This window comes from Alosa sapidissima, chromosome 12 (genome assembly GCF_018492685.1).
Source record: "Alosa sapidissima isolate fAloSap1 chromosome 12, fAloSap1.pri, whole genome shotgun sequence".
Taxonomy (NCBI): Eukaryota; Metazoa; Chordata; class Actinopteri; order Clupeiformes; family Clupeidae; genus Alosa; species Alosa sapidissima.
The window spans coordinates 9843552-9857201 of record NC_055968.1 but is presented as its reverse complement, the minus strand read 5'-3'; the positions used below and the strand labels follow the sequence as shown (position 1 = coordinate 9857201).

General features: G+C 40.4%; 2 protein-coding genes and 1 long non-coding RNA gene across 4 annotated transcripts in view; 1 reads left to right on the top strand and 2 right to left on the bottom strand.

The window, feature by feature from the left end:
* The window catches only part of LOC121677898 (desmoglein-2-like), a 149353-nt gene that overhangs the window by 69323 nt on the left and 66380 nt on the right, over positions 1–13650 (bottom strand). The gene's annotated exons all lie outside the window — the stretch shown is intronic.
* On the bottom strand, positions 1361–8247 carry LOC121677680. 2 transcript variants are annotated; one of them, XR_006021071.1, is made up of 3 exons: positions 7469–8247; positions 3419–3518; positions 1361–1795 (listed from the first exon to the last, which is right to left on the bottom strand). It is a non-coding gene; the product is annotated as an uncharacterized LOC121677680 (long non-coding RNA). The 2 variants fall into 2 exon arrangements; XR_006021070.1 differs by lacking the exons at positions 3419–3518; positions 7469–8247 and adding an exon at positions 2086–2393.
* Positions 10702–12038, top strand: LOC121677670 (nuclear apoptosis-inducing factor 1-like). The gene is made up of 2 exons (XM_042056567.1): positions 10702–11394; positions 11868–12038. Exons 1-2 carry the CDS (start codon positions 11029–11031, stop codon positions 11973–11975), a joined length of 474 nt encoding a protein of 157 aa, XP_041912501.1. The 5' UTR covers positions 10702–11028; the 3' UTR covers positions 11976–12038.

Genomic DNA, 13650 nt, shown 5'->3' with positions numbered 1-13650 from the left:
GTAAGAAAAACTATTGTCAAGACATTATGCAATTAGGCTACTGTACCCCGGAATACAAAAATAAACTTCAGAAAGACAGAACGTTTGTTGTACTGTATTCTGTAGTCTCAATGACCGAATCAGTAGATATACCTGTTGTCAGTTGAGTTCGTTCAATTTATTGTAGGCTAGTAGTACACTCAGGAAAAAAAGGTTCAATTTGGCACCAAAAAGGGTTCTTCAGTGTGATGCCATAGAGGAACCTTTTTGTGAAGCTTGAAGAACCCTTTTTTAATGGTTCTTTTAAGAACCATTTTATATAAAGGTTCTTTAATGAACCTCTAAATGTGCTTTGAAGAACCATCATTACTTTGGTGAAAATGGTTTTTCAAGGCCTTATTTTGGGTTCCACAAAGAACCTTTTAGACAAAGGGTTCTGTAAAGAACCTTTTTGAAAACGGTTCTTTGAAGACTAGGGGTGTGACTTTTGAAACCGACGTCTCGAATCAGTGTCGAGGCTTCGAAGCACAAGTGTTTCGAAACACTTCGAAACCTTCGGTGCATTTCACCGGTGTCGGCAGGCGTGCCCGCGCGTTCAATTAACAGTGTAGCTTTTTCTTAAGCAATAACCATGATGGTGTAGTGGTAGTGAGGGTGTTTTTTGCACGATAGCCCAGGCTGCTCAAATGTGGTTCGATCCCCGTTTGATTTGTAAGGTATTGTTTCAGATCGTATCTGTTTATGTTTTCTTACTTCACCATTAATCATACAATTTCAACTAAACTCTCAGAATGGTCAAAAATCGAGAGGTTTTATGAGAAGAAAGTGATTTAGAGAACACATAGTGGCAACAATAAGACTCCCTTTATTGTGACTTCATGTGGTCTCCCATCCAGTAATTGACCAAGGGCATGCTGCTTAGCTTTTGACAAAGACTGAACACAGGTAACACAGCAAGCCACGAACTTTAAAGACTGCATCTCTAATACGAAGCATTTGACAGATTTGTTTCACCCTAAACAGCTCTGAGGTGTCAGAATTGTTTCAAAGCTTCGGAACAATTCGGCACAATTGCTTCGAACGTTTCAGTGTTTCATAAAGCCTCGCTTTGCCCATCCCTATTGAAGACCCATATAGATCTTTGAAGAACCTTATGATATGGTTCTTCAAGGCACCTTTCAGGGTTCCGTGAATAACCTTTCAGAAAAAGGGTTCTTTGAAGAACTTTTCATTAAAAGGTTCTTTATAGACCCTTATGGTTCTCTATAGAACCTTATTTTAAAGATTCTTCACTCATGACTGGTTCTTTAATGTATTATTGGTTCTTTGAATGGTTCTTTGAAAAGTGATTTTAAGCACATCAATAAAAACAAAGAAAATACCATTTTAACTTTTTAATTAATACTTGTAGAAAAGCAATGAGCATGCTTTACAAACTTAACAATAAAGACATAGCATTTGAACAAAAACATATTTTACAGGCCTGAGACGGTGCAGCAACAACCTTATCTGATTTGACACGGAATGACCCAGGGGGTAAAGAGTTCAGTGTGTGTAAGTGCAGTATGGCAAGTCCATGTACAGTAATGTAGTTTAAAGAGTTATGTGTGCTCAGGATGTGAATGGCTTGAGGAAAGAAACTCCTTCTCGGTCTTTCTGTTTTAGACATTTGGGAACAGACGTCAGACGTTTGCTTTACCTCAATGGTTTAAACAGTCCATGGTCAGGGTGTGAAATGTCCTTTAAAATATTTTGGGCCTCTGTCCATCCTCTTCTGGTATAGATGTCCTGCAGGGTAGGGTGAATCTGATGGTGTCTGTAAAAGAGAAAGAAATCATATACAGTATTACAATTGGCCCCGTCCATGAATATAATTAATACAAACAACTCAAACTGCTCATCTTGTATGACAAATAAAAGCAAACCCATACTAGCAAGTCAGATGCAATAGTTAGAAGTAACACAGATGTGTACTATATACACTATAATTATACAGTTTGGAATCACTTAGAAATGTCCGGTGCTTTTCTTTTGTTAAAGAGGAAAGAGGACATTTCAAAGTGACCCTACACTTTTGAGCAGTAGTATATCTGCGTGATATCATACCTAAACGCAACACTGTCTGCAGCAGCTCCTGCCTTCGTGCGTACACCACCTTTCTGATGCCTAACATATGTAGCAGGTAGACCTTCTCTGCTTGCTATTTCCCCATAGCACCTGCAAGTACTAATGAAGGGGGCGGGGCATAGGCATTTAATCAATCTGGCACCAGTGGAGTGCTACTTAAGAGGGGCAGTAGCCAGTAGTAATGTAGACTCCACTGGTGTAACCCCTGTCAGGTATGCTGTCGCCCCATAAACATTTGTGGTTTTATGTTATGTATATTGTGGTGTTTTCATTGTTTAATATTCTGTGTTCTGTTCTTTTAGGCAGCACAGTCATGCTGATGGGGAACATGGGTCGTGCTGCTGTCTTGTCTTGGTTTTGCTTTGGTTATTTTATGTTTGGTTTTTGTGTTGCCTGTCTTGTCCTTCTGTTTAACTTTTATGTTTTTAGTAGGGAGGTGGCTCTGAGGGGGGGCTAGTCTAAGCATACGTGTGGTGTGGTTTTGTGTATTGCTTATCGCTTTGCGGTGTGCCTTTGCTGTGTAACAGGTGAGCTTTTCTTTATGCTTGCATGTAAAATATTTGTGTGGACGTCCATAACTGCCACCCTCAGATCTCCACTTCCCAACCTTTTGTCTTAATAAATATTGTTTTTCTGGAATTCATGTCTCCACCGTGTAGTTATGAACCTGAAAGCGGTACAAGCTCTTAAAGATTCCCTGACGCATTAGGCTTTAGGGTGGCGTAGTCAGGCTACTGTGATTGGCCCCTTGGCCCTTCCTATGTATCACCTTGTTACACATAGATAATCTCCCATCTGACCTGCAATAGCAGCCTTTGGCTCCACACTGAGACTGTTGGATGGCACCAAAAAAAAATAAAACCGCAATTGCCATACATCTTGTCATTGTTGAGTGTGATAAAAAAAAAAAAAAGAGCATTAAAAAATAAGTAAGGTAAGTCAATCAGGTGTACAAACAAATATTATAATTCCATTGTGAAGGCACCCTTGCCACCATCATCTACTGTATGCTAATTCCTGATATCAGTTTATTTGTGAGGGCTCTGTTAATAAAAGATTGAATTTATACATTTGAAATAATGATTGATTAGTTTGGCAGATATTCACAACACTGCTCACATTGCCACCAACACAATGGTAAACATGGCTATATTGCAAAATCAAGACTATTTTCAGTAGCTGCAATAATCATGATTAATTTCTGTATTAATGCATTACATTGCACATATGTCAAACAAATTAGAGCATTCATAACATAGTCATACCCTCACCATGATACAAATAAATACATTCAAAACACACAAACACTTACGCCACGTTGAGAGCACCAGCCATGGCTTCTAGACGTCATCAATTAGCAGGTAGTGCAATCAGGACAGACTGACTTTGCCCCGGATGGTTGATGGAGCCCACTACACAATCATATCAACAGACACATAAAAAGAGGGGATAAACTAGTCACAGTTAAAGACACAAATATATGCACACATATCATAATGCTATATGTGATTCTACTTGTGCGTTTTCTATAGGTGTATGTGTGCAGGGTCGGTCCTACGCTTTTCTTGGCAGGGGAGCAACATCAAGCACACGCATTTTGAACAGAGGGAGACTTAGATTAATAACTTGCAAAACACACAGAACATAAAAAGACCATCACTGAAGCACTACTACACTCATATGCATCTTAAATAAACACATAGTTCATCGTAATTCAGGTACATCAAACAAGGGGCAAATAAGGGCTATGAAATAAATAACATGTAGCCATAGCCAAACACTATACTGCCCTTCACAACCTTCACAAGTGCATCATACCCCAATTCCCCAAATGCATAATTGCCCTCTTTCACATCCATTATATGACAAGTCTGTTAATGACAATGGCTATACTAAACTGCAGTTCCTTAAATCAGGGTGCAGGATAACTTACATATCTATTACTACATTCATTTGTTTTACTGGTCCTCTTTCCATTTATATCAACACTACATGCATATTAAATGTAAATAATGTTATCTACCTAGCTAGCAGCTAGGCCACTAACAACTCTCATCTGCAGGGATGCAAACAGAGGTATGGTGAAAAAGGAGTGAGATTATCGAAGCCCACGCCCCCACAGGAAATCATATAAAATCATATAATTACATTTTGCCACCACCTCTGCAGGGGCGGACTCAGAGGGGTGGCTCCAGGTGGCACAGGCCACCCTTGAGATTCGATTGGCCACCCCCAAATCTTAGTCTACAATTGGCCATTAACATGGTCTAAGGCAGGACCTTTCTTGATGCACTTGCAGCAGTTTGAAGTATCAGACGTCAGAAATGTACTGTAAGTGGCAAACACGCTTGCCTTTATTGGCCTACAGACTACTGCTTGTGCTAACACGCAAAGATATCTATTTACCTATTGCATCTGCCAGTGCCTATTTATCTAATCACACACTTAAGTCGCCGACATTTGATAGGTCATTAAGTGTTAACTGTAGGCTAGGCCTATACTGTAAAAGTGTTTAATGGTAATAATGTCCTAATGTAATGTTAAGAAAACTTTTCATTTATGGTTCATCAAGCTTAGGCCTACTCATTAAACACTCGTCGCATCTAGGCTACAGGTAGCGATATTCTGATGACATGTATGACCATTCAACCAGTCAAGCATTTGTTGTAAAATATTGAAATTATTGGAAGTTTACATAGCTTAGGCTAAACTGTATGCTTATTTCGTCCCCAATACCTGTTTTATTGGTTTTGTGGTTGCCCTGCAACAAGTTACCCCACGTGAAAATGTAATTAATAATTTGCCCACAATTGTTGTGATCATAATATTGAGATTTAGGAAGATGAAATTGCTCACATACACAATACACTCCTTCATACCACCCTCAAGTTTCTTGAGAACTTAAAGAAAATCTTATTTAAAGAAAATAAACAAATAGACAAAAAGGCAGGTCAAATTATTTTAACAGCTACAAAAATAGATGCACATAGATATAAGTTATTGTGGGGGGAAAATGTATTGGATGAGTATATTTGTATATCTTCATTTAATAGAATAGAATAAAATGGATTATATTTTTTAATGTCCCCATGATGGAATTTGTTTTAGCACAGCATAGCCCAGGGACAGACAACTTAGATAATTAACTTTAATATGTTTGTATTATTTTATTCAAATACAAAGACATTTTATGTGAGAGTAAGATATTTGTGGGTTTTTTTTCTTTCAATTTATGAGTATGGCGTTTGTGTCTGGTTTCCCTAATGTATTTGTGCTAATTTCACATCTTGAGCCTGTTTCTGTTTATCTGGTTGTTTTGCCTCATGCCACCCTTGAATTAATCAGTGCCTCACCAGTGCCACCCTTGTTAAAAATCGCCACTGCACCTCTGCCATCCAGGGCTCACCCTATTCACACAAAAATGTTCTTTATATAAAAATACACTGTCCCAGTTCCTTCCCTTATTCTGTCTGCTGGGGCCTGACTTTGGCTGGTAGCTGGCTTGTCTTGACAGAGGAGCTGGGCCACACTGGGTAGATATGATGGTAGCCACTCTCTCTGTGTGTATAGCACTCTGGAAGTGATTCAACAGAGCATGCACTCCCTTGTTAGCATAATTAATCTCTTTCATGCAGAAAGTACATTTGGCATGTCCCTTTTTTTTCAATTTTTTTAAAAAAGTCTGACATTTTGAATTTGTGTTTGGCTGTCTTGACCTCAATCTCCGTTTCAACCTGTAACCAAGACCAGTTCCAATTTGTTTTACAACCCTCATCCACTTTCTTAACTGTTAGTGCCTCACTCTCATCAAATTCTCTCATTCTGTAAATGAAAAGTTGCATATTAGCCATAGTGTTACCCTAGACCTGACAGTATCATAACAGAGTGCAAAATAGTTCACTTCACTTTGCCCCCTTTCTCAATGCGCCCCAAAATAACGTTATTCTGCACGAAAATGTACAGTTAAAATGTATCAACAGTAGTGCGGTCTGTCTGTTAGGATAAGCCCACACATCAGTTTCTCGCCCTTATGTGGTAGGTGTCATTGAAAATAAGTCAGTTCGTCACTTGTCACTTCGGCTTGCATTTACGAAAAAGCCTAGACCAGCGGCTCATTAGGCTACTAGACGTCAACAAGCTGCTAGCCTAAACAAGTACTGTACGTTACCATTAGGCTACACGTTGGAAAGAGGGTAGAGTTGGATATAACGTTAGGCTGCTACTAAAATATTACAGGACAAAATACTGCTAGTCTGTCCGGAACTGAACTAAACTGACTGACGCAACAAACAAGGTTAAAAAACTGTATTTTTGCTAGTCATGTAAAATGTAGCGCTAGTGTGCTACTTAAGCAATATAGCACGAGTGAGAGTGGGGTTGGTTGGTCATGGATATTCCCACGGGTGTTGTTCGGCCGTAGCCACAAGGCCGGAGGCCGAGTGGCGCAGGCAACAACAGGTAAATTATTATACAACAATTCTACAACAAACTAAATAATCTGAAAACACCCCATTATTGTTTAAAAATGTTAATTTCGACATCGTTCTTACGCATCAAAAAATAGTTCCCTTTTCAATAGACAGCATCTTGGTTGCTAGGTAACCAACATTCCAGATCCCTCGTTACGGGTCTTGGTGGTTTACATGTCTTCTTGAAAGAAAATTTTGAAAGTCGGGCTGAAATCACATTCATATCTAGGTTTGCTGAATGCATGTTACAAGGACAATGGGCCATGTCATGTAAGGGACATGGAATTGCAAAAAAACGGAAACATTGTCTACATTGCAGAACCACTCAACTTTACTAATTTATGGTGAATAAATGTTATATTACTGTGCACAGCCTGATGTGACGATGCTAGCACGTTAGCAGCGGTTAGCTAATTATGCTAACGTTAGTCTCCTCCAAGTGACAATCATATTATACACAATGCTGGCAATGCTAAGAACAATTAGCATCCTTGTTTATCTTACTTACATTGAGTTGACTGTGTGGCTTAATCCACAGATGTGGTGAAGCACTGTTTCGTTATGGTTTGCTAAGGAGTAACCCATTGCTTGAAATAGTGGAGAGCTGGGATGAGAAAATTGTGTCAAATCTTCGCATTTTATCGCGGAGTGATTTATTATTAGCTGTGCAAGGTCTGAGTTGAAATGTCCAGGGATATTCCAACTCATGGAACGTCTCTCGGCCAATCAGAAACAAATAAATAGTTCCATAGAACCCAATTGTTGTATAACTAGCACTAACCTGGCATAGTTATTGTAAAGACTGTAATGACACATTAGGACAACCTAAACATTACACAATGCAAATGGTAGAAATTATGTGATTAGAAGACATCAAATATGGTTAACCTTACCTTTCTTGCAAAAAAGACCAGGCGCGACACAAAATTACTGGATCCCGGACTGATAGCTAACGTTGTAACGTGACTAAAACCGGGCTGAAAAAAAGGCCTTCAATCACGCCAGCTTACTTTTGTGTGTGCGTGTGAATGTATGTGCGTGGGTGCGTGTATGCAAAGAAAAGAGACGAAAGTTCGGCAATTTCTTATCAGTTCGTAATCAGTGTATTGAGCAAGGAAAAAGCAGAAAGGTTCTGTTGGTAATTTCAAGTTTCCTTCAAACAAAAAGCTTCAACCAGAAAGAATAAAGGGCGCAGCCAGAGCCCACAGCACACATCTCCACCAACGGTGAATGCAACAGAAATAAAATAAACAATGTTAATTTAGAGCCTTGCACTAAATGTTCGTTAATATTGGTAATACCCAACACTTCAGCAACAGAAAACAGAATAAGTTTCAGTCAAAAGTCGACGAAACAAGGAAAAGGAAATTTCACTGCATTCATGTGTCAACCAGCAAGCGCGCAGCAGCGCATAGACTTTTAGGCTTTCAAAGTCAGTCACAAATACGAAGAAATGGTGAAAGGGGAAAATTGAGAAAAAGGAAAAAGGTTTAGAAACGGAAAATAGAGTTGTGGTTGGCCGGGGGGAGGAAGTTAGGGATTTGGAGGTGGTTGCGTTTTAGGTGAAACAGGGAGACCGGGTTTTCAATGAACATTTCATTGAACAGGCATTTTTGGTCATGACAAGGGCAAACTTTCAAACCCGCCAGTTCCTGCGCTGTCTGTTCCTCTCTGGAAGTGATAGATTCCATACAGCTCCGTCAAAACAACGTTGGACTCCTCTTTTGAGAAGTGTCAGGCAACGCGGTCCGGGTAAATCCATTAGGGGATCTTCAGACGTGAAGACGGGGCTATTTTTAAGACGTGCAATCACTCCAAAAACTTTTAAATAACGAAAACATCTCCCGTGTATCATCCACCGCCATTGACTTCTCTCTCTCCACTACCGCTTGGCCATTCATAAAAATACTTCCCTGTGCGCGTCACTGCACAGGTAACCAGAGAGAGGCGGGCACCAGAAGCGCACAGTTCTGGGAGATGTATGCATAAGTGACGGCAGGCACGGAGAACAAGGGGAAGGGGTTTTAATTCTTATTGGTTTTAATGGGTTTTTAAATGTTTTTAATTGTTAATTTATAAAATACTGTTTTAATAAAAAAAAGTGCAGAGAAAAAGTAGTTCTGCTACACTAGCGCGACTGATGGGTTTGTAGTCGTTGGAATTACGATCTTTTACAATGTTGTAATTCAATAGTTACGAAACAAACTGCAAATGTCTTTACATGAAAAATTGTCTTTAAAATCGACAAACATCATATGGGTAATTCAAGGCACAAGTCAACCGGGACCAGAAAATAATTTCTTTTTCGCCATAGACTGCGTTCAAATTTTTTTGAAAGATAGGTCCCATGAAGGCAAACGGAAGGGGCGGGACTTCACCACTCTATAGCCATGCAGGCTAACATAAAAATGTGAGAAAATCCCGCCAGTGTCTAACTCTAATTCTAATGACAGCCGCGAGTGGCAGCCAGTGACAGCTATAACGCTCTATTTCTGTTTCCATGCGAACGAACACCGTGTCATGCGGAAGTTAATCTAAACTGGGTTGGAAAAACGATAGACGCCGTGGGGAGTTTATTGTGGCGTTATTGTGGCGTTCTATACATTATCCCTTACTCAGAGCCATATATGGCTCTGCCCTTACTTAGCGGTTGATGCTAGAATGGATCAGCAGGACGGACAGGGGCGGTCGTTCCGAACGTTCGATGCAGATGCCGATTGTTGCGTTGTTAAGCAACCGATGACGCTCCAGCTTCGCCTCAGCTGACGTTCTAGTCGTAGCTGTCACTTCAGTTTTTAAAACACTAGCGCGGCAAATCAGCAAAATGACGACTTTTGAAAATCTCTCCGACTTAAATACTTTCGTACAGGGAGTGGAGGACGAGTCGAGATCAAAGTTCATAACCCTTTCTGTTGACTGTAACTTCAATAACAAAGGTAAAGCTACATAGTTTGTTTGAGAAACGATGTACAAGTAGGCTACGGGTTTTTAATAACACCGCCGGTGCTTGTCAACACAGAATGGGCACCTTCGCACGTCAGCCGTGTATACTGTGAGTGGACAGGGGGATCGGGTATGCCAGCCATTCCTTACACCGGAATCCCATTCATGTTTGTTGGGTCGAAAAGGCTGGTCTGTCATCAAGGCAAAGACCTCGCTATTGCCCAAAAGAAGAAATATTCAGAGGAGAAGACTAGAAAGACGGTAAGTGCCAAGTCACTCGTGAAGAGACGACACGCACGAGAGCTACTTCGACCCGCTAAAAGTCGTCTGTCAGGCCGATCTGTCGCCTCCATAGACTGTATATATAGAACTGGACAGTGTGCCGTCTGTTAAGAGTGATGCGAGCGTTAGTCCAGAGCCCCCTGGTGGCTGGCTGCAGTACAATGTGTAACTCCGCCCATCCCCATGTATTTCAATGGCCAAGTAGCCAACTTTCCGTGTCACTTTTCTCACCTAAAACTATTTTTGTATCAACAACTTTTTATTCGAAAAAATAGTTTTCAAGATGCTTCAATACACACAATTTTTCTTTTCTCGCTGAAATTATTTTTTTTAATGTTATATTAACAAATCTAAAAAGGGCGTGTTTACACCCATGATTGACAGCTGGCTGGCTGCAGACACGACGCTTTGTCCATTATGTTTTACCAAAGATTCTATAGTTAACTAAGATGAATCATAAGACGATTCATCAATGGAACGAAATGGCACTAGTTCCGGACTCCTAAATAGGCGTGTCAAAACATAAACTTTTCTCTGAATAAGCAATAATAACATATACATATAATTTTGTATACTATTTTACAGTCATTGTTTGTGTGTGATGCCAATGAAACACTCTTTCGGACACGCAATGAATAATTTCATTTTGCCCCGTTAACCGAGCTAGCTAGCTAGCTAGCTAACGTTAGCATAGTAAACGGAAAGTGAATGGGAATGTTCGCTAGCTAGCTAGCAGCTAAGAACTTTGGTTAAACTTATATATTGTTGCAAACAAACCTGAAATAACATATGTTCAGCAACTTTGTGGTAGTCTACTAGTTCTAGCAAAAAATATGTTAGGTTAGTTTATCAACCATCTCTGAGTCTAGAGCCTCTGAGAACAGGTGGCTGTGCACCAGGGGCCTCATTACAGAAATAATCCTAACTGCTCATCCTAATTTAAGTTAGGAAACCAAAGATAGGAAAAATCCTAACTTCCTATTACAGAAGCAGTGCCTAACCTAATGTCCGTTTCCTATCTTATCTGTGGCTTCCTATCTTATCTTTATTTAGGAAAATCCTAAATGTTCTATCAATCTGATTTTTCGACGGCTATCAACAGTTTATGTCTTTTTCTGCACTTGGAATGTGCACGACACTGATAGAACGCATAACTGTAACGACAAATGAGCTTAAAAGTTAATGTTAAAGCCTAACGAAAGCCTAAACGAAACAGCAAGCTACGGTCATGGCAGGTCCAGCTGATAAGAAGAGGAGGGCTTTTAATTTCAGCCAAGACGAGTTGGAGGCATTAGTTCAGGCGGTGGAAGACAGGAAACATTTATTGTTCGGTAAATTTTCAATGACCGTAACGTCGCAGTCTAAAGATAGACACTGGAAAGAGGTGGCGGACTCTGTCTCAGCGGTTTGTGGGATGCTGAGGACGGTGGAGAGTACAAAGAAAAAGTGGTCCTCTCTAGCAAGTGATGCTAAGATCAGGGGGGTCTTACAAAGGAGGGACCAAGCAAAGACGGGGGCTGGTTTGCCCGAAGTGAAGCCCCTAACCTCACAGGAGGAGAAGATCCTGGCCGTCATGGGTCAATTTACACCAAAGGTAAGTTGATTTCAGCACTAGCTTCCATCGCAAATTAGCCAGCTGCTAGCTTGGCAATCGCAACTAATGTTATTAAAGTTTGTCTTCAGTAAGACATATCATGTCTAAACGACAAGAACGCTAGCGCTAAGTTTAGGTTGGGCATATACCTAAAGAGTGGACCTCATAATTGGTATGAACTAATGTCAACTAGTGTCAGTGTGTCTACATTTTGGGGGCGGTGTAGCAGGCTACAGACGTCAGCTAGCTAGTGCTACGATGTAACGTTAACGATGATAATCTAAAATGTAGCAGCGTAACGGCTACCTGGAGGAGTGGCTACATAGTAACCCTAGAATAGGGCCAACAGAAGCTACATGTTACTTGTGTCGAACCAGACAAAATACAGTCTATGTAGGCCTAGAGCTATGTAGACAGCAAAAGAAAAGCCAACGCTGACAACTCCCTAACGTGAAATCATTTGTGTATCATAGGCATTGCAACCGGCACGGAGGTGGGACTGGATGAGCTGTGTGAGCAGAGAAGTGGCTAGGTGTGTCAGTCGACATCGTCTGACCCTGAATCGAGAAGGGTCATATTAACGCTGATGGATTCAGAGTGTGACACTATGAATCTGCCACCAGCAATTGTCATCCCATCACCTGGTAAGTCAAATTCAACGTTGATGGTAATTTAAAATAAATAGGCTATGAGGTGCATTTTTACAATGATGCTGTCTCAACTGTATGCTACTCCATATGAACAGTTAAGGTATGTACTGTAATGTCCCGTTTAGTCTATGCTGTTCAAGGAAAGGTGCCTAGATTCTGAATCTAAGATTCACAGTTTTTAATTCTTCCCTACAGCTAAAAAGAAGAAGCACATAGGCCTACAAGAGGAGCTTCTGGAGTTGGAGAAGGAGAAGCTGCTGGTAATGAGAGAAAAAGTAAATATTGATAAGGAGAGACTGCAATTGGAAAAAGAAAAATTCGAATTTATGAAGGAGTATTTAAAAAATCGAGGGAACAACATTGTCGATCTCTCTGAACTATAAAAAAAAATGCACACTTATTTAAATGTATTTATTTAATATTGTCATATATAAATATTTTAAATCAAACTGCAATGTTTTGTCTTTAATTATCTTGTAAAATAATGTGCAATTAAGTTGTTTCTGGCAGTTCTGTAGGCCTATGCCATCATGGCCTTCCTCCACATCTTCAACCGGGATGTTTTCAGGGTCCGGGAGATTAGCCATCCTGCATATGTTGTGCAGCACAGCAGTGGCCTTCACAAACATCACCACTCTCTCAGGGGAATACTGAAGATATCCCCCACTCTTATCATGGCATCTCCATCTACAACAACATAAATTAACCAGCACTGCACCAATTAACCAGTTAGTTTGTATTGCCATCATGGTAACAGGCTTTAATTTTTGGTATGATGTTATAGTCCATATTAATATTAAATCATATTAAACTTATACATTTGCTACATTGCTTTTGAAGTGTATGGTTTAACACTAGCTTCTTCTTCAGGGTTACTACACACTCCTTATCTACACTATTGAATGCATCAAAGCAGTATGTCTCACCTTCCTTTCCATATACCATAAAGCCTCTCCTGACGGCTACGGCACCTTTTGTGTGCCACATTATACTTCCTCTCGGCCTCTGTCTGCTCATTCATGACTGGTGTCATTAGGTAGGGTTTCAAGGGGTATCCCGAGTCTCCCAAAAGCCATCCACTTGCCCTGCCCTCACCCAGGTAAGCATTGATATCACTGTAAATGGGCACATTTCATATTTTAAATAGTATTTGAGTGAAGCCTATAATGAAGTCTGTAAAACAAAAATTTATGTTAGTGTCAAGGACCTACCTGGTGTTGAATATGAATGAATCGTGGATGGATCCAGGCCACTTTGCCAACAAATGCCGTATAACCATATTTTGGTCCCCTATGGCCTGAACGTTAATGGCATGGTATCCTTTACAGCACACGTATGCCGGCTCACTTGGGCCACTTGGAGCTTTGATTGGAAAAAGTGACCCATCAATAAGCCCAACTACCCCTGGCATTCCACTCAGTTGTAAAAACTCCTCCTTTATCCGCAGAAGCTCTTCTCCACGCGGAAACTGAATATAATTTGGTGCCAGATTGCAGATGGCTTTGGTGACTTCCATGAGGTTGCGTGAAATACACGGCTGTGACACTGAAGACAGGCTTGCAACCTCAGTCTGGAAGTCACCCTTGGCAAAAAAACGCAGAGCATT